The sequence below is a fragment of the Plecotus auritus genome (assembly GCF_963455305.1).
Source record: "Plecotus auritus genome assembly, chromosome: 7".
NCBI lineage: Eukaryota > Metazoa > Chordata > Mammalia > Chiroptera > Vespertilionidae > Plecotus > Plecotus auritus.
In genome coordinates, this window is record NC_137774.1 from 62,861,802 (window position 1) to 62,888,463 (window position 26,662).

The window sequence follows — 26,662 nt, forward strand, 5'->3', positions numbered from 1 at the left end:
CTCTTCTTTTTTTTAAAAAAAAATATATATTTTATTGATTTTTTACAGAGAGGAAGGGAGAGGGATAGAGAGTTAGAAACATCGATGAGAGAGAAACATCAATCAGCTGCCTCCTGCACAACTCCCACTGGAGATGTGCCCACAACCAAGGTACATGCCCTTGACCGGAATCGAACCCGGGACCCTTCAGTCCGCAGGCCGACGCTCTATCCACTGAGCCAAACCGGTTTCGGCTGCAGCTCTTCTTAAACATTCCAGTGGTACAAGGACAGCATTCCCTCGGGGCAGCTCTTTGCTGGGCTGAAAAGCAGCTGTTCCTTTTAGACTCCCTCTGGTTTGCCACAGTCACAATCCCTCCCTACTCCTCACAAACTTGCCTAGTAGCAGTCCTGAAGTTTACCTGCTTGATCCCTTAGTTTCTCTGTCCCTGCCAATTCCCTTTTAGAAGCTTAGCCCTCCTTCCTAAGAGCAGGGGTTAGGGGGGTCATTGAGAGGCCCCCTCCTTGGGCCAGCATGGTGGGGGATTCCTGGGGAGGCCTGGCTGCGTACAAGGAGTAGAGCTTGAGGGCTCAGATGACCCTGGTTCTCGGTGGTCCAACAGGAACCATAAAGGCAGTCGTCTGTGTTGATAGATGACAGAGGCTAGCATCTGAGTACTGCCCCTTCCTCCCTCTGTCCCAGGGGATTTTGGACTGGCAACCAAGGTCGAATATGACGGGGAAAGGAAGAAGACCCTGTGCGGAACTCCTAATTACATAGCTCCTGAGGTGCTGAGCAAGAAAGGGCACAGTTTCGAGGTGGATGTGTGGTCCATTGGGTGCATTATGTAAGTTGGGGGACCCACCTGGCCTCCTCAGGGGCTCTTTTGGAAATCCCACCTGTGAACAGATCTGCCTATGAAAAGGGCAGACTACTCCAAAACAAAACCTAATTCCCCATCTCTTCTTGACACTGGTGTAGGCTGTAGGATTCCTGCAGCCGGGCCCCTTGCTACTCAAAGTGTGGTCCACAGACCAGCAACCCTTTCAAAATGGGGAACCTGAATCAGAATCCAGATTTTAACCAAGTCCTTGGCTGATCTCGTGCGCAAATGTTGTAGAACCACTGATCTAGAAAGCAGCATGGGACGCGAGGGCGTGGGCCAGGAGCTGGAGCTGCAGGAGAGCTGCCTGTGGCCTGTCCAGGCCGAGGCCATCAGAGCTGAGTGGTGGGAGAGCACCTTTTCAGGTGTGGCTTTGATGGCCTGGGACTGGAGTCAGAAGTGAGTTGTGGCAATGGCCTTCGTACTCTTTCCAGTGGAGCTATTTTAAATGAAAACTCCAGGCTTTAAGTACAGAACTCTTAAACACAGAGCTGCCTCTGCAGGAGCGGGTAGCCCCCATCATGACGTGTTCTGTATCGGCTGGCGGCCTCTGGGACCCTAGAACACTGCTGGCTTTTGCTGAAAAATCTTTGGCCCACAAGAATCCTGTTCTCATCACCTCTAATCTACTGAGGCTCTCTGCCAGTGTCCTGGTTTCTGGGCGGCTCCGTGGGCTTGGGAACTGTCCTCAGGGACAGAGGGAGTGTCCAGAGGATGCCTGGCCTTCGCTCTGGCCCTGAGATGATCCCTCCTGCATCTGTGTTTTGCTGAGAACCTGAGCCAAATCCCACCTTGTGCTTACAGGTATACCTTGTTAGTGGGCAAACCACCTTTTGAGACATCTTGCCTAAAAGAGACCTACCTCCGGATCAAGAAGAATGAGTACAGTATTCCCAAGGTGACTAAAAACACTTGGAATTGAACTTGATTATGTTTTGTTACCCCCTCGCCCCCAAAGCTATTTACTGAGCCCAGCTAGAACCTGGGGACACAGAGGTCAATTCCACACCTCAGCCTCAGAGCCTTCAAGGGTCCATGTCTGAAACTGCATACAGAACTGAACATCTGTGCGCAAAAGCATTTTTTCCAGGGTAAGGGAGTTTGTAGATTTCAGAGGAAAAACAAACACCAAAAAGATGGGACGGGAGTAGGAGGCAGGAGAAGTGCTGCATAAGCTTTGGCAGTGGCCTGGACCTTCTGAACTGTGGCCCTGTCTGAGCCAGAGCTGCTGCCTCTGTAGCACCTCGCACGTGCCCTGCATACAGTAGGTGCTCACATTCGTGGATCACTGAGTCCAGTGTGGTGTGAAAATGCACCTGGCACATGGCCGCTTTCCTGTTTAGTGTTCTTGCCTTGTGTGCAGCCAAGAGCCCTGTCCCCATGAAGACAGTCCTAAAGGGTCAGTTAACTGTCAAATGGACACAGCATGGAATGGTTCAGGGTATGGGTCCTCGAGCTGCAAGACTGCCTCCGTGTGGGTGCTGGCTCTAACACTTAGTGTATATTCTTAGGCACATAACCTCTCTGTGCCTCAGTTTCCTCATCTGCAAGGGGCGGTGGTCACAGAGGTCTCCACCCCTTACATGTTTCTGTGAAAGTTAACTGGGTGAATAATAGGGTGTGTTTAGGATAGTTCCCTGGCACACAGTGGGTGTGGAGTTAATGCTAGGCTGTTACTATGCATTTGACCTGTGCTAGGTTATAGCCCACGGAACCGTCTCACCAGGGCTCCGGTCTTGGTACTGTGTCCCCATTTTATAGATGAAGATACTTGTCACAACTGGTGTTGTGGGCAGAACTGGGACTTACACCAGGTCTCTGTGACCCCAAAGCCTGTGTTCTCGAATCTAGTGGGGAGCAGTTGGAATCATGCAAGAGCAAGGTCAGGGACAAACGGCCTCAGCTCCATCTGAGTTTCAAGAGGAAGGAGAATCACCATTCTCATGCTTGTCAACTCAGCAAAGCTGAGAGGAGGAACTGGCATTGTTTGTAGTCGCTGACTGGGGCCTGTGATACCAGGGGTTGCATGGGGAATAGGCTGCAGGTCCTGGTGCATGCTGCACTTGGGGCTTCGACACGTGGCTTATGGCTCTCCCTGTCTCTGCTCCAGCACATCAACCCCGTGGCCGCCTCCCTCATTCAGAAGATGCTTCAGACCGATCCCACTGCCCGCCCCACCGTCCACGAGCTGCTCAGTGATGAGTTTTTTACCTCTGGCTACATCCCTGCCCGACTGCCCATCACCTGCCTCACCATCCCACCCAGGTTTTCCATTGCTCCCAGCAGCTTGGACCCCAGCAACCGGAAGCCTCTCTCAGTCCTCAATAAAGGTAAAACAAGGCCTGGGCAGACCACAGACCCCACCCCACCAAGAGCCTAGGCTTCCCATGTGTTGGTGGCTGGCCCAGAGTGCGGGTGCAGCAGGACAGGCTCTGGCCCCATGGCCTCGTCCTCCATAGGAAGATGCCCTTGGTTCTGTTAGAGCAGTGGTTCTCAACCTTTCTAATGCCGCGACCCTTTAATACAGTTCCTCATGTTGTGGTGACCCCCAACCATAAAATTACTTTCGTTGCTACTTCATAACTGTAATTTTGCTACTGTTAATAAATTGTAATGTAAATATCTGTGTTTTCCGATGATCTTAGGTGACCCTGCTAGCGGTTCGTGACGCACAGATTGAGAACTGCTGCTGTAGAGCCTAAGACCATTGGAAAACACAGATATTTACATTATGATTCATTAACAGTAGCAAAATTACAGTTATGAAGTAGCAACGAAAATAATTTTATGGTTGGGGGTCACCACAACATGAGGAACTGTATTAAAGGGTCGCGGCATTAGGAAGGCTGAGAACCACTGTGTTAGAAAGATAGACCGAGCACGGCTGAATCACACCTGTCAGGCCCAAAGAGCAGAGTGGACTGAACGGCACACTTGAGAAATTCTAATCGTCACTCTTGTGTGGTTCATTAAGAAAAATATGAGAAACTTCACATGTCCACAGAGACCTGAGGGCAGTAGACTCCCGAGCACCCACCAGGTTCGTGTCACGAAGAGTGTGCCACGTGTGCTTCATCTCCTGTTTCGTTCCTCTGAAGTTTTTGAAGTTAATAGCAGACACCATACCATTTTATCCCCTATAACCTCAGTCTGTCTTTAAAAGGATGGACATCTTATCACACCACATGCCACTGATTAGGTTATTATTGTTTCTAGGTCTCCTCAGAGGACAAATTAGGAAATGTGTGTGTGTGTGGGTGGGGGGGTGGCCTGAGTTTATGGTGATATTTCCAATTCACATTTTTTCTTTTTTGTTTTTGTTAATCCTCACCTGAGGATATTTTTCCATTGATTTCTCAAAGAGAGGGAAAGACAGAGAGAAATATTGATGTGAGACAAACACATTGATTGGTTGCCTCCTTCACATGCCCCAACCAGGGCGCAGGCCGGGGAGGAGTCTGTAACCGAGGTACGGAATGGGTCCACAGAGACTCTATCCACTGAGCCAAACCGGCTAGGGCCCAATTCACATTTTTTCAACATTTTATTTAACTTGTTATATTTCAAACTTGGGAAAAGGTGTGAGAATAGACAAAACCTCCTATATCCACTTTAGCCAGATCCACAATTCACATATTTTTTCACATTTGCTTCATCAGTACCCTTTCTTCCTCTCTTCCCTCTCTTTCTTCTGAACTGTTTGTGAGTTATATATCCTAATATTTACAACTTAATATTTCAATGTATTTATCCCCAAACAGAGATTCTTTTACTAAACCACAACACATGGCACAGTTATCAGGTTCAGGAAATTTAATGTTGATACGATCTTGGTTTATAGCAATCTTTCTCTCTGCTGTGAAGTTACTGCTTTTCTTTTGGTAATTTACAAGTGATTCTAATATAATGTTTTAGGGTTTTTACTTCTTTGATTTTATATTTGTATTTCTTTTCTCTTAAACAGAAAATCTTGTCTCCCTACTTTAATACATATACATTTTTCAACATATATAAACTAGTTCCTTTTGTTAAATGAATGTTTTATTTTCTTGCAGTTCTATTTGTCCTGGGAGTATATTTCACTAAAGATAATATAGTATGAAAAAAATCATTTGAAATACTTTTCTGTGTGGATATAGCATCAATTTAATATATACTAATTTAATATATAAGTTCATTTGTTTCATTTATAACCCAATACTGTTATTTTAAGGATTATCTATTTTTCTTTTGGGAATAATTTTTTGACATTTCTTTTACTGGTGATGTCAGCCTTTTTTTTTTTTTTTTAATGTTTTTATTGATTTTTTAGAGAGATAGAAACATTGATCGGCTGCCTCCTGCATGCCCCCTACTGGGGACCAAGCTGGCAACCTGGGCATATGCCCTGACCAGGAACCGAACTGTGGCCGCCTGGTTCATGGGTCGACACTCAACCACTGAGCCACACGGGCCAGGCCAGTGATGTCAATCTTGATCACTTGGTCTTGGTGGTGTCTGATGGGCTTCTCCTCTGCAGCATCACTGTTTTCTCTTGATGATTAAAACGTGCCTTGCCGTGGGCTGCTTTGAGACTGTTTCTCCTCAGACTCTGCCCACCGATGCTAGCACTTCTGGTGGCTCTTGCCGTGGCAGCTGTTACCATGGTGTTCTGACAGTGATGTTTCTCTCCTGCACATTCATTCATGGGAATACTTTCGTAAGGAGGAGCTGGTGCTTCTCTCCCATGTATTTATTTATTCGATTATGTCAGTCTGGACTCATGGGTATTTATTCTTTGGGCTATCATGTAATGGTGTTATTTTAAGGCAGGCGTCCTCAAACTATGGCCCGCGGGCCACATGCGGCCTGCTGAGGACATTTATCCGGCCCGCCGGGTGCTGCTGCCTGTCCTGCTTAGCAGCCAACTCGTCCCGGGCCCGCAGTGCGCATAGGAATTTGTTCATAGTTTTTTTTTTTAAACTATAGTCCGGCCCTCCAAAGGTCTGAGGGACAGTGAACTGGCCCTTTGTTTAAAAAGTTTGAGGACCCCTGTTTTAAGGATTGCTTTTTTTCTTCTTCTTTTGGCTTTAATTTTTGGACATAAAACATTTTGTAAAAACTTCTTATGCTGGAAATTTTCAAACTTACCCAAAAGTAGAGAGAACTGGCCCTAGCCGGTTTGGCTAAGTGGGTAGAGCGTCGGCCTGTGAACTGAAAGGTCCCAGGTTCGATTCCAGTCAAGGGTACATGCCCGGGTTGTGGGCTCGATCCCCAGTGGGGATCTCTCATCATTGATGTTTCTAACTTTCTCTCCCACTTCTTTCCTCTCTGAAATCAATCACTTACGTTTGCCTATATTTATTCCACATGCTCCTCCTTTTTTTGGCTACAGTTTTAAAGGCAAATCCGAAACATTTAACACTTAAGTCTTTACCACAGCATCGTTTTTAAAATTGAAAATCTGATCTGTAAATATTGTAGAGAAGGGTTTCATTTCACGAGGGGAATGAGCACATGGTAGTGGGAAAAGGATTACACTGATAAGCTTAAGACAAAATCATGCTTCTACCCTCAGAAATGACCAATGTCCCATCTCAGTGTGGATCTTTTCAGGCTATTGGTCATATAAGTATATAAAACACATTTTAGGGTGGGAGATCTCTTACATTTTTGTTAAGTGCCTGCTTAATTCATCCTGCTGGTCTGCCATTTACTGAGCCCTCCCATTCTGGATGCTGAAGGTACTTATAATTCTGAGTGTCTGACTCTGTTGGCTGTGGACCTTCCTAAAGGCCTTGCCTGGTGCTGGGGGTACTAGTGAGTACCAGGTACATGTTAGAGCCTGAGCTCTAATAGCCTGACACTGACTGAGTTTACCCAAAGCAATAGCAGCTAAAAGGGGTCTTCTCTGGAGAGAGAGCACCAGCTGTGGCACGGGGTCCCGCACCCTCCCAACCTGCTGCTTTTGTGCCAGCTAATGACCACATCTCATCTCCTAGGCACGGAGAACCCTATGCCTGAGCGGCCCCGAGAGAAAGAGGAGCCTGTGGTCCGGGACACCAGCGAGGCGGTCGACTGCCACCTTGGTGATATGCTGCAGCAGCTGCACAGCGTCAATGCCTCCAAGCCCTCGGAGCGGGGGCTGGTCAGGCAAGGTGGGCACTGCAGCCGTCTGGGGCAAGGCTGCCCCAGGCATCTCACGAGGCCAGGGAGTCTCAGCCCGCAAAGTGTGGGCCTTGTCCAGGCCCCTGTCCTCATAATATGTTTAGTTCCCCCCTTTCCTGTGGATTAAAATCCCAATGAGTTAGCCTGATGCCCAAGGCCCTCCATGGTCTGGCCCTTCCTTTCTGACTCATGGGTTCTGTCCCCCATTTCCCAGCACCTCACTTGCGGCCTGGGTACCTGTCCACACAGTTTCTTCTGTTCAATGAATTCCTGGTTGGCCTTCGAGACGGCTGAAATAACAGACCAGGATGAGCTCCAGCCTCAGAGCTTTGTGCACACTGTCCCTTCCGGAGCATTCTTCCTGCAGATCTCTGCATGGCTCACACACGTGTTTCTCAGATGTCTGTTCTAGTAGCCCCTCCCGAGCATTTCCTGGCACCACTCCTAGCACTGGGCATCCCCCGTGCCTGCTTTATATTATCTATAGCATCTCTCACCCCACAGACTCTGAAGTTTCCATATTGGTTTTCTGTATAAGAGAAGGGGTTATTGCGGTAACTGTGTATAACATTTTGATGTATTTGGAATTGTCTTCTCACAATATTTGAGTCCTCAAAATTAGAAAGCTAGAGAATCTGCCAGCCACTGACTCACCATGATGGAAGCAACTTAAATATTTTGTTCATATTTATTTTGATTCGTCTCTGTTCCTATGGCTAGAATGCAAGCTCCATGAAGGCTGGGTTTTGCTCATTGCTCACTGAGGGTAAGAGCCTGGTTCTGACCAATCATCTGTCTGTTTCCATCCCAGAGGAGGCCGAGGATCCCGCCTGCATCCCCATCTTCTGGGTCAGCAAGTGGGTGGACTATTCGGATAAGTATGGCCTTGGTAGGTTTCTTCCAGAATGCGTGGGTGGCCCCGGTGCAGCCTGTGACCCTTTGACCTGTTCCAGCCTCTTGCCTTTTTTGGCTGCTAGGTCCTCTCCCAACTCTCCTAGCTTCATCCCAGACCTCCAAGTGCCAGCTCCTCATGTCCCCCTGCTCCCCTTTCTGAGGTCTCCCCCCACTACCATTAGGATATCAACTGTGTGACAACAGCGTGGGGGTGCTCTTCAATGACTCAACTCGCCTTATCCTCTACAACGACGGTGACAGCCTGCAGTACATAGAGCGCGACGGCACAGAGTCCTACCTCACCGTGAATTCCCATCCCAACTCCTTGATCAAGAAGGTGGGTGCTGGCCGGCCCGCGTGGCCCGTGCTGCTGGGAGGGAGATGGGCCAGGGTGGGGCTAACTCTGGACTTCTGACTCTCCAACTAGATCACCCTCCTTAAGTATTTCCGGAACTACATGAGCGAGCACTTGCTGAAGGCAGGGGCCAATATCACACCACGGGAAGGTGACGAGCTGGCCCGGCTGCCCTACCTGCGCACCTGGTTTCGCACCCGCAGTGCCATCATCCTGCACCTCAGCAATGGCTGTGTGCAGATCAATTTCTTCCAGGTGAGCCGGGCCGGGGGAGGACATGGGGGTCGGCGCCTGTCGGGGGCCTCGGGTCTGGCGGGGAGTAGGAGGTGTGGGACCTGTCCTTGGCAGCAGGAAGGGAGTGGAGTAAGGGCCCCCAACCAGCGGGGCTGTTTTCCTTCTGTTCCCCCCACATACACAGCTGGACCTTCAATTCACTGGTCACCATCTGTCCCTCCTTCCCCCCTAGGACCACACCAAGCTCATCCTGTGCCCGCTGATGGCCGCCGTGACTTACATCAACGAGAAGCGGGACTTCCGCACGTACCGCCTGAGCCTCCTGGAGGAGTTCGGCTGCTCCAAGGAGCTGGCCAGCCGGCTCCGATACGCTCGCACCATGGTGGACAAGCTGCTTAGCTCACGCTCGGCCACCAACCGCCTCAAGGCCTCTTCGTAGGCCCACCCCCTTGGGACTGGTGCCCCCGTGACCCCCACCAGCACCTTGGCCCGTTCTGGTCAGCTCCCCTGGCGCTGGTTTTTATAGTGTGCCCCAGCCCTGGGCGTGGAGAGAGCCAGTACAGGTGGGGCTGCTGTGTAAGTTATTTTTGTACATGTTTGCGTGTGGGATCTATGGCCCCTTCCTTCCCTCTCACCCGCACTGTATGTACAGATTATTGCTGTTGGATTCAGGACTGTCCTTTCCCTGCCTTTATGCACATTAAACACATGAGAATCTTCTTTTTCTTGTATTCCGAGGGGTGTTTGGCACCTGGGCGTTCAGCACATCTTTGCTCCAACATCTATCCCCAGGCTTCCAACCCTCTGCAGGAATTTTCCCACGTGAGGCCAGCCTCAGCCCAGGCCTGGCTTCTCAGCCGGCCGGCCTCCGCTCCCAGCAGCTCCTGGGCATGGCTCCCTGGTCCCTGGCGCCGGCGGGTAGTAGGGCAAGAAGAGGCTCTCAGAGGCACAGCTCCTCATGGCGTGGTGCGTGTGGAGGAGCAGGCGCGGGAAGCGGTCTGTGAAGTACTGGACAAAGCTGTCGGGTACCTGGCCTAGCGCCTGCCGGACGTCACCCGGGAGCTCCCTGTAGTGGTGCTTCTGCAGAGTTAGAGCAGGGCCTGGCTCAGTGGCAGCGGAGACCAAGCCTTTCCAAGAGCCAGGCCCACCCGAGCCCTAGACGCACCTTGTTCCTCATGGCACGGAGCAGGTCTCGCACCGAGGTCCCCTTGTAGGACCGGAACCTTCGCAGATCTGTGGGTGGGGAAGTCATGGGCTCAGCGGTCCCCATTGGGCTCCACTTCCAGTCGCCCCCCTCGTGCCCGCCTCTACCTGTCTGCAGCGGCACTGTGATGTGCTTGTGCCAGTTGCCCCGGACCACGGCTGAGCCTCCTGCCTCCAGCGCCGTCACCAGTGGCCCCTCTTCAGACTCCTTCTCCAGCCAGTCACTGACGTCCTAGGCCCATAGAGCTCCTGAGCCTGTGACCAGTCTCAGGGCCAGGAGCCCACCCTCCTGTTATCCCACCAGGTCGTCACCAACCCAGGGGTGGGTACTGTTCTTCATCTCACAGGGGCAAACTGGCTCAGGGACAGTGCTTTGCTCAGGGTCGTGTCCGATGGAACGTGCTACCTGGGCACAGGTTCAGCACGAGTGACCACTAGGGCTGAAAGGAGCAGTTGTGCTCTCTCACAAGGGGCGGCTTGGGGGGGCGGGGTGACGAGTGGACTGGAGCACCAAGATGGCAACGGTTAGGAGTTTGCTCCATCTTGGTTTAGGTAAGGAGCTGGGCTGCCTAGCACAGGTAGACAAGTCCCTTTTCTCTTAGCCAATCTGGCCTCCCCTTGTTGCTCAGGACCCACACTTGGGACTTGCTAGCCTGTTCCCAAGGTTCCCCTGACCTGGAAGAACTGGAGCTGCTTGGCTCTGCTCCAAAAGAAGGGGTGGGCCAGCACCTGCTGAGCAGAGGGGCGCGCCTGCGGCTGAGGGCTCAGCATGGCCTCCACCAGGCTCCGGGCAGCCACCTTGTCTGTGGGGGGGAGGGGGTGGCTTTAGGCCCCCAGCCTCATGCCCTGCTTCCTCCCTTTGCTGGGCCAGGTCCCTCTCACCATGGGCCTCTTCCTCCAGGTGAGCCAGACAGGGAGCCCCTGCAAGGATGTTTGCCTGGCGATAAAGACTCTCTCCAAAGGGGTGGCTGCCGCTGGAGAGCACGTAGTAGAACACGCAGCCTGCAGAGAAGATGTCCACCGCGCTGGTCTGGGCCGGAGGAAGGGGCGTAAGGAGGAAGTCCGCCCGGAACTCTGCCTGGCTAACCTCTCCCAGGGGCGTCTGGCTCAGAGAAGAACTCAAGGATGCTTCTGAGAGGCAGCCCCTTAGCCCTAGGTCCCTCCCCTCTGCACCATTGAAGGGTCCCATGATTTTCACCCCAAATCTTTGCCCCTACTGAGCTTCTAGCTCGGGTTTCTAGGCGCCATTCCTGCACATCTAGCAGGGAGCATCGGGAAGTGAAGCCGGCCAGGTGTGTGGGAGGAGGTGGAGGTGAGGATGATGGGGGGGTGGGGGGGGAGGGCTGTCCACAGCCGCCCTGCACTAAGCTCTGCTGGTTGCCTCCAGTGGCAGAGCTTTCACTTCCCAAGAGGCGCCAGAACTCCAGAAGTGAAAATGTTGGCCACTAATTAAAAAGCGAAAGGACCTGACAGGCTCCTAACCGTGCCTCTGTCCTTGGGTGTGCAGGTGGCCCCCTCTATCTTTCTCTAGACATCAGGGGTGGGAGCAGCTTTGCCTAGTGACTCCTTTTGTGCTGCTGTCATCTATGCCCATGACTGTCACTTCCACACACAAACCTGGGGCCTCAAACTTACATGTTTCTAGGGTCAGGCACTGCGCTTCAACTATGTTTGCTCATCTGATGCTCCCGCCCTCCACCCAGTGCTTCTCTACGCTGGCTGCATGTGAAAACCCTGGCCTTGCCCCAGTGGATGGGGCTGGGGTCACTGGATGTGGGGCCAGGCAGCTGACTCGTTTAAGTTCCCCGGTGATTCTGCAGCACAGGGAAGAGATAAAACCATTCTAGCTCAGGGTTCTTAACCTCAGCACTATTGACACTTTGGGCCTGATAATTTTTATGGGGTGTGGTCAAAGGATATTTAGCAGCATCCTTCGTCTTTACCTACTAGATGCCAGTAACACCCCTCTACCCACCACGTGTGGTTACCAAAAATATCTCCAGACATTACCCAGGGACCCTGGATGGTGGCATAGTCCCTGGCTGAGAACCACTGCTCTAGGTAGGAAAGGATGAATGAGCCCACTTTACAGATGAAGAAGCAAGCTCCAGCTCACACTGTGATGTGGAGCCTGGGCAGGAAGCCCTGGGCCAGGTGATGGAGGACTCACCGGGCTGTTGGGGGGCGGGAGCTGCAGGAGCTCAGGTGCCATCCAGCCCTCTGTGCCGGGGACACCTGAGCGCAGGCTGAAGCTACAGCGGCCGGCTGCCAGCTTCTTGCACAGGCCAAAGTCGGAGAGGACCACCCTGCCTCGGCCTTGGCTCTCAGGCCCCGTGATGAGCACATTGGTTGGCTTCAGGTCCCGGTGCACTGTGAGAGCGGGAGGCAGCTGAGCGCAGGTGGGGAGGCAGGGTGGGAGATGGGGAGCGAGGGGTGGGTGGGTACCTATGTGTAGAGAATGCAGGTGGGCCAGACCAGACATGAGGTGCTGCAGTGCTGTCTCCGGCTCCAGGCCCCAGCAGTCCAGCTCTGAGTTTTCCACGTACTGAGGAGCAGCAAGGGCAAAGTCACTGCGGCCAGGACCCTCCGGCCCTCACCCACACCGCCCTGCGCCCCAGCCTCACCTCCTGCAAAGAGGCAGGGCAGAGCTCCAGGGCGATGTAGTAGAACTGGGGTCCCCGCTCTGTACAGAAGTAGCGGAGCACATTGGGGTGCCTGTCTGACTCTTGCAGCAGCTGGACCTCCCGCCGCACCAGGCCAAAGCATTCACGAAGGAGTCGCTTGACAGCCACTGCCCGCCCCTCAAACTGTCCCCTGGTAGGTGGGGGAATGGAGGTTCAGAGAGGGCAAAGGTTAGGACAGCTCTCCAAGGGATCATGTGGGAAGAGCTGTGGAGAGCCACGTCTCCAGCCTGGCTCCTGGCTGCCACTTACCGGAAAACGAAAGTCCCGCCTGCCCCGCGGCCCAGCACATCCTTTGGGTTAAAGGAGATCTTCCCCACCACAGTGAGCTGCTCAGCTAGGGGAGAGGAGGGCGGGGTCTCAGGGAGCCACCACTGCCCAGCCCAGCCCTGCCCTGCCTTCACCTTTCTTCCCCCTTCCATGCCCAGCCTGGTGCTAGACTGCGCAGGCCCCATGCCTGGTGCTGCACGCACTGTGTGTGTGCTTGGGCAAGTCACTTAACCGTGGGACCTTGGTTTTCTCATCTGCAAAGCAGTACAGACCAGGCACCTGCTCCTCAGCGGGCACAGTCCCCAGCGCTCCCTCTTCTTGTCCACGTGGCGGCTCTGCTCCTTGGCCCAGCTGGCCTACATGTGGGCCTGAGTGTGCAGTCCTCCTTCCAGCTTCCAGCGTGTGCACCTGCTTTCCCTCATCTCTGAACCTTTGCCGGTGCTGTGGGTGCCACCAGGACACTCCGCTCCACTCCCCGCAGCTCTCTCGGGGAATTCCATCTTATCCTGGGGGCAGAGCTTAGCCATCTCTTTAGGGCACTCACTATTCCCCCCACACCTGAGACATGCCCCTCTGTGCTCACCCAGCCCCCTATGTGTCACACTGCCTAGCAGCTACTGTCTGCTCTAGGTTCCGCCTAGCAGTCATGAAAATGCCAAAGTAAAGAGTTTGTGAAACATCGTTGTTTTCCGAATGTATGTAATAGAGGAAATCCAGTATTACATAGAGTGTCTCCACTGAGTACAACAGGCTCCCTCTGGGTGTTTTGTGTTCTTAGATGCTTCCACTGAATGACTGCGATCACTTTGATTATTTTTTATAGTGGTTAAAAAATTAGGTGTTTTATATAACAAGGTGTCCTGGCTGAGCCAGGGCTGGGGTTCAGCATCCTCTCCGCCTCCGAGGATGCCTGGTGATGTGACATGTAAGTACTTGAGAGGACGCCTGGGGCAGCAATAGGACAGTACGGAGTGACGACAGGGCCATTGGACGAGAACCACCTGGGGTGTCTAGGGAAAGACTGCTCAGGTCCAAAGGGCCAAGGAGATGAGTGTGTCAGGGTGCAGTGTACCTACCCAGAGCCTGTAAGTTGACAGGAGCTGCAGCTCAGGGCTTGGTGGGGGGACCTCCTAAAAGAGGTGATCCCTGAGGAAGGATAGCTGTTCCCTTTCCACAGAGGAAGGTGAGCACGTAGGTATAAGTTGGGAGCAGCACTGAGCATCAAGCCACGTGTCAGGTGGAATTTAGCCTGAGTATAGGCTCCAAGGAATGAGGCTGTGATTTGAGCGGTGACCAGGAGATGCCAGTAGCAGTTTATGCAAAGGACTAAAGGACAGCCCCGCCCAGAGCCAAAGAAGAAGTAGCCTGAATTAGTAGAAGGAAACCAATGAGAGCATGGGGAAGGCCCAAGGCGCAGTCTGTGTACCAGAGGAGGCTTGAAGGGATTGTTTATAGGAGCAAATTGAGAAAACAAGAGAATGTTTAGAAAATAAAAAGCTCTAAAGAAGGGAAATGGTACCAAATGGTATCTAGGTAATTTACTGTCACTGTTACCAAATATGATATTATTTTAGCACACATATTAATACCATCACCTCTGTATGATTTTAAATAGTTTTGTTTGTTTGTTTGTTTTTTAGCCCTAGCTGATTTGGCTCAGTGGACAGAGCATTGGCCTGTGTACTGAAGGGTCCTGGGTTCGATTCCAGTCAAGGGCACAAGCCCAGGTTGTGGGCTTGATCCCCAGCAGGGGGCATGCAGGAGGCAGCCAATCAATGATTCTTTCTCATCATCGATGTTTCTATCTCTCTCCATCTCCCTTCCTCTCTGAAATAATAAATAAATACATAAATATATTTTTTAATATATTTTATTGATTTTTTACAGAGAGGAAGGGAGAAGGACAGAGAGCCAGAAACATCGACAAGAGAGAAACATCGATCAGCTGCCTACTGCACGCCCCCCACTGGGGATGTGCCCACAACCAAGGTACACGCCCTTGACCGGAATCGAACCTGGAACCCTTCAGTCCACAGGCCGACGCTCCATCCACCGAGCCAAACCGGTTAGGGCTAAAAATATATTTAAAAAAAACAAATTAAAAAATAAAATGTTTTTTTTTGTTGTTGTTGTTTTTTTAAAAATATATTTTATTGATATTTTACAGAGAGGAAGGGAGAGGGATAGAGAGCTAGAAACATCGATGAGAGAGAAACATCGATCAGCTGCCTCCTGCACACCTCCCACTGGGGATGTGCCCGCAACCAAGGTACATGCCCTTGACCGGAATCGAACCTGGGACCCTTCAGTCCGCAGGCCGACGCTCTATCCACTGAGCCAACCGGTTTCGGCTAAAATGTTTTTTTGAAAAGAATAGTTTTTTATTGATTTTTAGAGAGAGAGGAAGGGAAAGGGAGAGAGAGAGAAACATTGATTGGCTGCCTGCTGCATGGCCCCTACTGGAGACTGAACCACAACCCAGGCATGTGCCCTGACTGGGAATCGAATTGACCACCTTTTAGTGCACAGGATGATGCTCCAACCAACTGAACCACTCGGCCAGGGCTGATTTAAAAAAATTTAATCCGCATCTGAGGATATGTTTTTATTGATTTGAAAGAAAAAGAGGTACCGGAGAGAGAGAGAGAGAGAGAGAGAGAGAGAGAGAGAGAGAGAGAGAGAGAGATTTATCAGCTACCTCCTGTACAAGCCCCAACTGAGGATTGAAACCAGAATCTAGGTATGTACCCTGACTGGGAATCGGACCCGCAACATTTTGGTGCAGGGGACAACACTCTAACCAACTGAGCCACCCTGCCGGGCACCTCTGTGTGATTTAATAATGATGGAGTGATCTCTCCCAATGAGGTGATGTCACTAGGTGTTATCATTTCCATGTGACAGATGGTGCTGGGTCCACACCCAGTTCTGTCTGACCCAGAATCTTTGACGATAATAAAAAAGAATGGCAGACCTTTCTAGAGTGCTCAACTACATAGCAGGCACTATTCAAAATATTTCCCTAACTCATTCAGGCTCAGCTACTCCACTAGTGGCTCCTAACAAACCGACTCTCTGTTCTTGACAAGCCCTTTCTTGTCACTTAAGCTCACCTTCAGGGTCTTCCAGTGGCTGGGTTTGCTCAGAGGGGCTTTGCAGCCTCTTCTGGTCCTGTGGGGTGGTCCCTGGGAGCTGGGGCAGAGCACCTTGTGAGGTGGGAGGGGGGCCCGCAGGTGCCAGGAGGGCCTGCTGCTGCTGCTCCGCCAGCTGCTGCTGCTGAAACACAGGGCGTAGGAGGGCTCAGCCCTGCTAGGCCCTGCCCGTGGGGGTCCTAGCAGCTGTGCCCGAGATGCCCTGCATGGGACTATGAACATAGACAGCACAGTAACAGGGGCTCGGGCACCACTGGGAAGAAGGCAGGGGCAGAATCGGAGCTGCTGAGTGTCTTGGAAAGGAGGGGCAGAGTTCTCCCTGGGCTCCCCTACAACAGACCCAAGGTTGGGTGGTAGGCTTACCTGCCTCATGAAGAAGAGAATCCACCATCCCAGGAGGACTGCAGTGAGGCTGGCCACCAGCAGGTCTTGGGGTCCCAGTCCTAGATACAAGTCTGTGGTGTTCTCTTCAGGGTGCAGCTCCAGGTCCCAAAGTTCCTCCTGACTCAGACTCAGGAGCTGGGAACACACGGGCTTTCACTCAGCACCTGCTGTCACTGGGAAATCCCTAACCCTTTGTCACCAGTATAGGGCTGGGTTTAGTTTAAGGGGCAGTGAGTGAGTGGCCCGCGTGGTGGGGGACAGAGCGCTCTCCGTGGTGCTGAAGGGGCAGCGTGGTGTAGAGCGGGCGCTCTCCATGGTCCTGAAGCATCAGGGTGCCCCAAACCTAGCTGGTGACCAGCATCTCCTGGGTGTCACTAAAAAATACAGATAGTTTTGAGGCAACACAAAAAATGTAGATATCCAGCTCCAGAGATTCTTAATCCATGGGGCTGGAGTGGGCATCCAGTGATTCTAATGAGCAACCAGACTTGAGAATTATTGTTACAGGTCATGGCTGTTCCTTCTTAAAAATTTTTTTAAAAAAATTTATTTCATAGCCTGGCTGGCGTGGCTCAGTGGTTGAGCACCCACCTATAAACCAGGAGTTAGCTGGTTTGATCCCAGTCATGGCACATGCCCAGGTAGTGAGCTTGATCCCCAGTGGGGGGAGTGCAGGAGGCAGCGAATCAATGATTCTCTCTCATCATTTATGGTTTTTTCTCTCTCTCTCCCTCTCCCTTCCTCTCTGAAATCAATAAAAAATAAGTAAAATTGATTTCATAGAGGGAGAGGGAGAGAGACAGAAACATCAATGATGAAAGAGAATCATTAATTGGCTGCCTCCTGCAGGCCCCACACTGGAAATCAAGCCCCTAACCCAGGCATGTGCCCTGACTGGGAATCAAACCTTGATCTTGTTCATAGGTCACCACTCAACCACTGAGCCACGCTGGCTGGACATGGCTGTTCCTTCTAACCCTGAACTACTAGTGATTCTTGTCCAATTCTCTCCTAGGAGAGCATGCTTTCATAGGTTTTCTGTTTTAACTTTCTCACTTGATAACCATTTTGTAACTTTTACACTGAAAAAGAATAAAGAAAACTGTGACCCATGTTTCACAGTTTAGATGACCAATATATTTTTGACACTTCTAACAACAAAAATAGTTTTCCTTTTGGGAAACTGTGTGAGGTCAATTGACCCACTCTAAATGTTATTCATAGAAGGCTGAGGAAAATGTCCTATAGCTGCCCACTCACCTGCCAAGTCTCCCTCCAAACCCTCTGCCCTTTTATGTATTTATTTTTTTAGGTTAATCATCACCTGAGGACATTTTTCCATTTAATTTTAGAGAGAGTGGAAGGGAGGAGGACAGACAGAGAGAAAAACATAGATGTGAGAGAGAGACATTGATTCGTTGCCTCCAGCATATGCCCTGACTGGGGCCAGGGATCAAACCTGCAACCAAGTTATGTGCCCTTGACTGGAATCAAACCTGGGACCCTTCAGTCCATGGGTTAACACTCTATCAAACCAGCCAAACCAGCCAGGGTGCCCTCTGCCCTTTTAGCACTGACCTCCAATAATAGGGCTGGGGCCTGCAGGCTCTTGGAGAGTCTAGTTTCAGCAGTTCTACTCCCTGGGGTGGGATGGACTCTCAGCATGGTGGTGTGCAGGACTGGGGGTGGCTCATGGTGTCCTAAAGGGCAGGGGAAAAGTCCATGGGCTGAAGGTGACCTCAGTCTTCCAGATCAGAAGCCAGGATCACATCCTTCATTGTCATCTATTCCAAATTTGAGCTAGAGAATCTCACCAATGAGCAGCCACTGGCTAGGGAGGGCCACACTGCCTGAGGGGTATCTGACAGCTGTGCTAGGTAAGCCCTCTCGCTCTCCTGAGACTTGAAGTGTCACATCATCTGTGGTGGGGCCATCCATGGAGGCCAGGGTCAGTCCACGAGGCTATGGCAGAAGATGGAGAGTCATGAGTGAGGGGGCTCTCCTGCTCCAGCCCCTCTTTCCAGCCCCTCAGAGACCCCTTCTCACCACTAAGGCCACCCCTGTGTGAACCAGTGCTTTGGAAACATAGAAGCCAGCTTCATCCTTCCCTATATACAACGTCATCCTAGTGGGGGAGAGGAGGAGGAGAGGGATGAGTAATGGTTGTGGGCTGTTTCAGTTGCACCATGTTCTTGTATTGTCCCCTCCCACGTCAGTTCTGGTCTTGGCTATATGACTTGCTTGGGACAATGAGACCATTGCAAATGTGATACAAGTAGAGGCTTTAGAAGTGCTTGTGTAAAGGGGCTTGTCCTCTTGTATGTTCTTTGGAACCCCAAGACCACCATGGAGGAAGCTTAGACTAGCCTGATGAAGTCAGAGAGACCTTATCTGACACCCTCTAGGCAATAGCCCATCAAATATGAGACAGGTGAGACCATCCTAGGGCATCCAGACTCAGCCAAGCCACCAGCTGACTGCACACATTAACTAAATCCTCCCAGACCCGAACACCAGCCAGCTGACTCACAGAAGCTTGAAAAATAATAAATGTTGTTTTGAAGCCCACCCCCCCCCCTTTTTCCTATTTATCCTTTAGGTTTCTATTTAGATGCCCTCTCTTCCAGGAAGTGTCCCACCACTCCCTCCTGCCCCCATCTCAGTGTAGGTGCTCTTTCCGTACATCCCCATGGCAAACCTACCCTCTTATCCCACCCTCTAGCATACCGCAATTGCCTCTTCACACACCTGTCTCCTCTACTAGACTCTAAGATTTCTGTAGGTAGGAACACTGACAGCATTACTGTACTCCCAGAGCCTAACAAGTGACTGATACACAGTAAATGCTCAATTAATATTTGCAGAACAAATTGAATGGGAGGATAATCCTTGATTTTCCCAGCCTGTCTCTTGGCTCCCTAAGATGGGGACTCTAAGGCTCTGAGTTCTTTAAGGCAGGGTGACAGTTAGTCTCAAACAACCAATAAGGCACAGCACCTGCCAAGCAGAACAGATGCCCGCTATAGCACTGGAGTGGAGACCGGGAGGCCCCTCCTCGGCCAGATCTGACCTTGTCACTTGCTGAACAGTGGGGCTATCTGGGGGTCCTGGAATACACAAGGGGTGATGAGGGCACTACTTATTTATTAATAGCCAAACTGGCTGGTCAATAGCCAGCTTGAAATATTTTGACCTCTAGTTCAACTGTACTGGTATGTCATGGTCAGACATCATGCCTGCCCATTGGGCCTGGGCTACAACCCTTCCAGAGGGTCCTCCCCAGTCCCCAGGCATGAGCACCTACAGCAGCTGGATGTCCAAGACAGAGAAGTGGGTGGCTATGTTCTGGGGGCGGGAGGCAGGCAGTCGGATGTGGCCCCAGCGGAGGGCTAGGAAGTGCAGGGTGTCCCGCGCCAGTGTGAGATGGGGTAGCTGGTGCAGGCTGTCCTGGTGCCAGGTGTAGATGCCCATCACAGGCACACCCAAGTCTTGTGTCCACAGCACTGCTCCGCTTCCTGGGTCCACAGTTAGCAGCAGGCCCATCCCACAGGATGCCAGGTGGCTCACGTCTGCCAAGAAAGATGGAGATGTGCTCCAGGAGCTCTGACGGGAGGTACCTCAGAGCATCTTGGGGTGGGGAGCTGCTCTGGGGGTGGACCATCAGGGGGGGGTCACTCAGGTGTGGAGCTCAGATGAGATCACCTGGAGGATTGCAGGACATGGGAAGGTCTGTCATTTCACTGGGAGCACTTTGATCCCTTGGGGTCAACTGGGAGCTGTGTAGGATGTAGGGGTCAGTCAAGGTCATCTGAAGGTGACTTGTGTTGCTTGACAGAGATCACTTAGGATGTGGAGCAGTCAAGTGATCTCCTGCTCTGACTGATGACCACTTAGGATGAATAACAGGGTGACTTGGAGGCATGTGGGTCACTGGGTATCACTTAGAATGTGAAGGAGGTCAGTCAGGGCCCTGGGGGTGCCACTTGTGATGTGTCAGTGTTATCATCTCTCATGTGAAGTGATGGAGTCAGGGAACCAGGGGGTGCCAAGGGGCACCTGCGAGGTAAATCAGGAGGTCTGGTTGGACAGTCATAATATCAAGGAGGTTGTCAGGGTTATCTGGGAAAGGTCACTCAGGATCATCTTTCAGGGGTCATTCAACATTGGGGGTCACTTAGGACACTTGGGGACTGCTCAGGATGTGTGGGTTGCTTGGAGTCTCCCAGGATGTAGGGAGACCTGGTTTGGCTCACTTGGAGTATGGAGGAGTGAAGATGTCAGGGCTGCTCAGGGTACAAGAGGGTCATGCTGGGTGTTGAGGGGGTCATTCAGTATGTGGGGTCCCTGAAGTGGTCAAATGGGTAAAAATGTGGTGAGCTTGGTCATGGATGCCACTCAATGATCCCTGAGTTGGGGACACTGCTCCAGAGAAAGGTGGCACTCACATTTCCCAGGGGAGTCGTCCATGGGGGGCGCTGAGTAGCGGCGGTAGGTGGTGTTCCAGCGCTGGCCGGGGGCCTGGGGGTCATGCATGGTGACCGTGTACTCTGAGGATGTCCCGAAGCAAGGTTACCAGGCATGCCCACGTGATGCTCCTCCCATGCCCACCTCAGTGGGTCTCATCTTGTGGGGGTGGGGCTTCTGAGCACCTAGCCTGGGGTTGAGGCTGGGGGCATCCCAGGAACCAGGTCTATCTTGGTTGCTGCTCTATCTCCAGTTCTTTGTTCGGTGAAATATTCATTGACTGACAAATTGACAGACTGGCCCAACTCAACTTGGATAGCAATTGCCAGGCCTGGATAGAGCAAAAGGGGGGGCTGCCCGGGGCTGGGGAGCAGCTGGGGCCTGACTCACGCGTGCGGCCAATGTAGAGGCGGGGTGTAGAGGTGCCTTCTGTGGTCAGTGTCATCTGTGTCTCCCCTGACTCAGGGTCCACCACAAACCAGGCATCCTGCTTTCGGCCTGTGGAGGCAGAGAGTGTGCCGGCTCTCAAGATGGCCGGGAGAGGGTGTGCGGCCCCGTCAGGACCTAGGTCCCCATCCCTGGTGCTGGGCCGGCCCAACAGGCTGGGGCTGGAGAGGTGCTTACCCGTGTAGAAGACACCATCAGAGCTGCGGCACGGGGAGGCGTGGACCAGCTCGGGGATGGTGAACGGCAGTTTCTGAGGAGGGGAAACATTCCAGGGAGGAGTGAGAGCAGAAGAACTCACACAGCCTATCCTAGCAGTGATTGTTTCCATTTCCCAGAGAGGCTAGTAGCTGGGCTCTGCCTTTGAGAAGCGGGGGAACGGCTGTAGATTTACGGACACCGAGAGACACGACAACCACATGGGCCGGTGACTCTGGTGGGGACCCTGGGCCAGGAAACAGTAAGGGCAGGAAACACTGAGACACTTCACAGAACTAATATGCGCTGCGAATAGGTGATGCTATGCACCATTGTTAAACTTCCTGGCGTCAGTCATTTACACGCAGGCTATGTGGGAAAGAGGCCTTGTTCTCAGAAATACACAATAACAGCTCTAACCGGTTTGGCTCAGTGGATACAGCATCGGCCTGTGAACTGAAAGGTCCCAGGTTCAATTCCGGACAAGAGCATGTACCTTGGTTGTGGGCACATCCCCAATAGGAGGTGTGCAGGAGGCAGCTGATCGGTGTTTCTCTCCCATCGATGTTTCTGACTCTCTAATCCCTCTTCCTTCCTCTCTGTAAAAATCCAATAAATATTAAAAAAAAAGAAAAAAAAGAAATACACAACGATGCTTTAGAAGTAAAGGGCATAGTGCCTGCAACTCGCTCTTGAAAGGTTCAGAAAAAGACATTTTACATGAAAAAAATGCAATATTCTTAGCATTCTATCTATTAATCTATTTATCATCTATCAAGAGCGAACAATAAAGCAAATATGATGTTAAAATTAATGAATCTGGGTGAAGGAAATAAAGAATTTCTTTGTACTATTCTTGCATTTTTTCTTCTAGTTGAAATTAAATCAAAATAAAAAGTTACACACACAGAAAAAGCTCAAAACTGCATATACAGAGCTGTTGCCAGACATATCCCAGAGACACAGTCCTAAGGGAAGAGATTTGGGGGTCCTGGGGATAGAGGACCACCAACAAGAGGCCCTCACCACCTGGATGGGGAAGGCCTGTGTTCCTGAAAGGAACTGAGGGCACCTATTGCGGATGCGGGAAGTTCATTCATTCACTCATTCATTCATTCAAGCCACTGGATGCCAGGATGTCAGGCTGCAGTAGTCCCTCCAGCCACTCGAGTCTCCAGGGTGGTACAATGTGCAGATGATACAACCCCCCTAGTAAGCAAGGAAGACAAGAAAGAGGGCGCTGGGAGATGAGACTGGAGAAGTGAGAAGTGAGCGTGTGCAGGATGAGACTGGAGAAGTGAGAAGTGAGCGTGTGCAGGATGATACTGGAGAAATGAGAAGTGAGCGTGTGCTGGGTGAGGCTGGAGAAGTGAGAAGTGAGCGTGTGCAGGATGAGGCTGGAGAAGTGAGAAGTGAGCGTGTGCTGGGTGAGGCTGGAGAAGTGAGAAGTGAGCGTGTGCTGGGTGAGGCTGGAGAAGTGAGAAGTGAGCGTGTGCTGGGTGAGGCTGGAGAAGTGAGAAGTGAGCGTGTGCTGGGTGAGGCTGGAGAAGTGAGAAGTGAGCGTGTGCTGGGTGAGGCTGGAGAAGTGAGAAGTGAGCGTGTGCTGGGTGAGGCTGGAGAAGTGAGAGGTGAGTGTGTGCTGGGTGAGGCTGGAGAAGTGAGAAGTGAGCGTGTGCAGGGTGAGGCTGGAGAAGTGAGAAGTGAGTGTGTGCTGGATGAGGCTGGAGAAGTGAGAAGTGAGTGTGTGCTGGGTGAGGCTGTACAGCCTTCCCATTATGTGCTGAGCCCTGGCATCCTCTGCAGAACACTCAAGATTCTGCCCAGACTGTTGATCTGTCCCCTCAGTGCTCTGCCTAACAAAAGCCCTGGGCTCTCCCACCTCCAAGTACTGAAGGAAACACACCATCAATCCCTGCTGTTTCTGGGTCCCCAAGGTGTACAGGCTGCCATCAGCTGGGTCTGAGAGAAAGGCCGTTCTGTGAGCAGAGAGGAATTGGGGGGAAGGGGAGGTTGGATGCACGTGTCCTGGTTTCACAAAGGTGCCCTTTCCCTCCAACTTCCTAGCGAGTAGGAGCCACCCTTGCAGGACGCACCACAGAGCTCTGGGCCCAGTGCTCCCTTACGTCTATCATGCACCCCCACCCCCATCCACACTCCTTCCAGACACCATGGCCATCTCCCAGATGCCCCCTCTTTAAAAGGCCTAAGGTTCACTTACTCTGTGACGTACATTGGCCCTTGGATGATGGGATCTGCAGGGACAGGGACAAGGAGCATGAGTTGCCCCCTCTGGACTCCCCACCAACAATCATATCTCCTACTCACTGGGTGCTTACAGAGTGCCAGGCTCCAACCCAAACATGTGACATGCGTGTACTGTAATCTCCCTGAGAGCTCTGTGAGGGAGGGCCATTACCCCTGGCTTCATTCTACAGTGAGGACCTTGATGTTCAGAGAGGTAGAGTGACTCTCCCAAGGCCACACAGCTGCTAAGTGGCGAAGCTGCCTGCAGACTACTGGCTTGTGGGATTCTAGACCCCATGTTCTTACCCTCTATGTCATAGTGACACCACTCTAACTCGGGGTCCAGGGAGGAAGGAGTGACTGCCCCTTGCTCACCATCCCTCAGTGTCCACTTCACGTCCCCTGTCTGCTTGCTGAGTGCGTGGAGACTTCCATCCAAGGTGGACACAAGCAGGAGGCTCTCCGGCCTGAGGGTCTGGACCTGCAGTGGGAAACAAAGTCACTCCTCTGAGAGGCCTGGGACGATCCCTTGCTCTTGCCCCAGGCAGGGTGGGCTCCTTGGTCCCCTGGAGACAGAGAGAGAAGGAAGGATGACTGGGGAAGCTGCTGGCTCCACCCACTGATCTCCTTGACCCTAGAGAGGGACTCATTCCAGCGGAGCCCAGACCTCCCAGCTCCCACTGTGTCCAAAGTGCCTCCCTGCCCCCTACCCAGTTCCTTCTGGGTTCCCAAAGAAGATGGAAGGCCTTTACATCAAAGGCACTGCCGCTGGTCCTTAGGCCCTGGGAAGCCAAGCTGTTATTCTCACCTTTGTGCAGGTGAGGGAGAAGCTCAGGAAGGTAAGGCAATGGGCCACGCAGGTAGCTAATGGCAGGACTGGGACTTGAACCACCATCTCTGACATACCAACAGCGGTCTCTTTCTCCTTGGCCACACAGTCTGCCTCTGAGTTCGGCCCCTTCCTTCTGCCTCCCCAGGCCAGCTCAGCGCTTTGAGTGCCAGGCTGCACGCCCCCCCAATCGAGGCTGGGGTGCTGGGGGAGGCTGGAGCGGCCCTTCCACCTGGCCCCTGCTGGGCCAGCTCACCGCTCTCGCCCCTCCTTGAACAAACAGGGTGAGGCTGAGCTCCGGCAGCAACCCTAACATCCGGGTGGCCCGCCACCCCTGCAGAGCCACGTCCGCTCCAGGACCCTGGGTTCGGGTGGAGAATCAGGAAGCTGCCAGCCCTCTGGTCTGCCACCTGCGCGAGGACTGCACCCGCGTGGGAGGAGCCGCGGGAGAAGGGGCTGCAGACCCCTGGCTCACAAAGGACTTTTGTTTGACCGCAATCGCATTTAAAATTAGTTTTTAAATTAACTGCCAATTAAAATATTGGAAAGGTTTTACTTAAAATCTGGATCTCTGATTTTTCACATTTTTCTGGAAACACCAGATCTCAGCGCACTGGGCTCACATTCCCACTTGGCAACCATGGGGTGGACTCAGAGCTGGCGCTGGGCGTGGGGTGCCCACTGACGGATCCGTTACCTGTCCCGGGGGCTCCAGGCCGGAGAGCTCAGCGCTGGCGGCGCCACCCCGCCACGGGGTCCGGGCTGGGCCTCCTGCCTTCCAGGCATTTCTGTGCGCCTCCCTTCCTGCGCCCCCCCCCCTCCCGCGGGCTGCCGGAGGCCACACCGCGCTCCCTGGTTCTCAACCAGGCCGTTCTGGGGGAGGGAGGCACGTGTGACCCCTCGTAATGGCTGTAACACTGGGCATGGGGCGCATTTCTCCGAGGACTCTTAAGTTGCCCCATTTCCCTAGGCACCTGGGATCCCAGGAGTTGGGGGAGGCCCTGCCTCAAAGCCAGCGCCCACGCCCACCCCCGTCCGCAGTGCGGGAAGCGGGGTGTTGGGCCTCCAGCACCTTTCCACGCCGGCAACTCCCCAAAACGGAGACGTTTTCATCGCAGGGACCCACGGGGTCACCGGGCTGAGGAGGGCCAGGCGCCCTGCTGCCCCGCGGCTCCAGCCCCCGCGCCCCCCGCGCCCACGGACCTGACCTGGGAGGCGGCGTCGCCCCTTCTCACCTGCAGCGCCGGCGTCCCCAGCAGAGCCGCCAAAGGGAGCCAGAGTCGGAGCCCGAGCCCGAGCCCCAGCCGCCCGCCAGCCCCGCGGGCCGTGCTCGCCATAGCAGGGCAGCAGCGTCGGCCGGTCCCTGGGCGCCTCCAGGCGACAGCGCGGCAGTTCAGCCCGGAGACTCCGCCAGGGCCGGGCCAGCTGGGTGCGCAGAGGCTGGCGCACCCCTCCCGCCGCCCTGCCCTCACACCCGCCGGCACCCGGCCCCTCGCGAGGCCAGCGCGGGCTCTCCGGGAGTTAGCACCCGCCAGCACTGCCGAGCATTGCACACGCAGCTCCAGTTCATCCCACCGCCGCGGAGCCCGGAGCAAACACCCAAACATCAGGCTCAAACTGCAAGTCAGGGTCGCGGTCCGCCCTCGGGGCTGCGCTCTGCGAGGGCGTGGCCTCTGCGGGAGGATGCCAGGCCGGCGTGGGGACTGACTCAGGCACTCATTCAATCAGTGCTGGTCCTGCCCGCCGGCGACCAGGCGCGACGGAGCTGCCCCGCAGACCGGCAGGTCCCCCGCCGGGGGTGCTGCACGGACGGCCTGGTGGCTGCAGACCCACCGGCTGGTCCAGGGTGGTCTCCAGGGGTCCAATCAGCTTTCAGTTTGCCTGCCGCATTTCTCCTTCATCTTGTATAAAATCCTTGCCGATTTGAGGAACAGAAGCCTGGCTCTGTCACCTTCTTCTCGCCCCCTTGTCCTCCTTGGCCCTCCTCACCTCACCCACAGCCGGGACCCTCTGCCAGCTGGCTCAGAGCCTTCCCCTCCGCCTGGTGACAGTGCCTCTCTAGTGACCGAACCCCCCACCCGGAACCTCCTCACAGCTCGGAATGGCTTTGCCTTTAGTAGCCTTCCCACCCCGCCGCTGCCACCCCTTCATCCTCCCTATACCGGCCCCTGACCTAAACGACAGTACTTCAGCCCCTCAGTCTCTCGCCCAGCCTTCCAGCCCAGCCCTCCCAACTGACCACCCGACCGGCACCCCCGTCCCAAGCTGGGTTTCCTAGAAGCAGAGCCCAGGGGACTTTGA

General features: G+C 53.2%; 2 protein-coding genes across 11 annotated transcripts in view; one reads left to right on the forward strand and one right to left on the reverse strand.

Annotated features, from left to right (window-relative positions):
* Positions 1–9,211, forward strand: part of PLK1 (polo like kinase 1) — a 62,174-nt gene extending 52,963 nt beyond the window's left edge. For all 3 annotated transcript variants that reach the window (XM_080679817.1, XM_080679819.1, XM_080679818.1), the window contains 8 exons: positions 682–826; positions 1,667–1,760; positions 2,973–3,192; positions 6,844–6,999; positions 7,821–7,898; positions 8,086–8,240; positions 8,331–8,513; positions 8,725–9,211. In XM_080679817.1, coding sequence (XP_080535943.1) covers positions 682–826; positions 1,667–1,760; positions 2,973–3,192; positions 6,844–6,999; positions 7,821–7,898; positions 8,086–8,240; positions 8,331–8,513; positions 8,725–8,931 — 1,238 coding nt within the window. In that variant the 3' untranslated portion in view covers positions 8,932–9,211. The remainder of the gene's footprint in view (positions 1–681; positions 827–1,666; positions 1,761–2,972; positions 3,193–6,843; positions 7,000–7,820; positions 7,899–8,085; positions 8,241–8,330; positions 8,514–8,724) is intronic.
* ERN2 (endoplasmic reticulum to nucleus signaling 2) lies at positions 9,208–25,927 on the reverse strand. Of its 8 annotated transcripts, none has more exons than XM_080679815.1 (22): positions 25,597–25,927; positions 23,908–24,013; positions 23,507–23,540; positions 23,192–23,264; positions 21,271–21,343; positions 21,037–21,144; positions 20,628–20,729; positions 19,487–19,751; positions 18,229–18,307; positions 17,997–18,144; positions 17,761–17,882; positions 16,162–16,317; positions 15,760–15,922; positions 12,629–12,713; positions 12,320–12,509; positions 12,141–12,240; positions 11,866–12,065; positions 10,578–10,725; positions 10,371–10,498; positions 9,804–9,927; positions 9,658–9,725; positions 9,208–9,572 (listed from the first exon to the last, which is right to left on the reverse strand). In XM_080679815.1, the coding sequence occupies exons 1-22, from the start codon at positions 25,696–25,698 to the stop codon at positions 9,327–9,329; spliced, it is 2,820 nt and encodes a 939-aa protein (XP_080535941.1). In that variant the 5' UTR covers positions 25,699–25,927; the 3' UTR covers positions 9,208–9,326. The 8 variants fall into 8 exon arrangements, with proteins under 8 accessions (XP_080535941.1, XP_080535935.1, XP_080535936.1 ...); XM_080679809.1 differs by having other exon boundaries at positions 15,760–15,919; positions 25,597–25,827; XM_080679810.1 differs by having other exon boundaries at positions 10,425–10,498; positions 25,597–25,827.
* Between the last annotated feature and the right edge of the window lie 735 nt (positions 25,928–26,662).

Bases quoted from the DNA above. Each gene is read 5' to 3' on its own strand.
- ERN2 (XM_080679815.1), bottom strand. From the start codon at position 25,698: ATGGCGAGCACGGCCCGCGGGGCTGGCGGGCGGCTGGGGCTCGGGCTC. The intron at 24,014-25,596 runs GTGAGAAGGGGC...TTCCCACTGCAG, and splicing joins TGGGGACGCCGGCGCTGCAG to GTCCAGACCCTCAGGCCGGA. The intron at 16,318-17,760 runs GTCAGTGCTAAA...GTGTGTTCCCAG, and splicing joins CCCCAGCCCTATTATTGGAG to CTCCTGAGTCTGAGTCAGGA.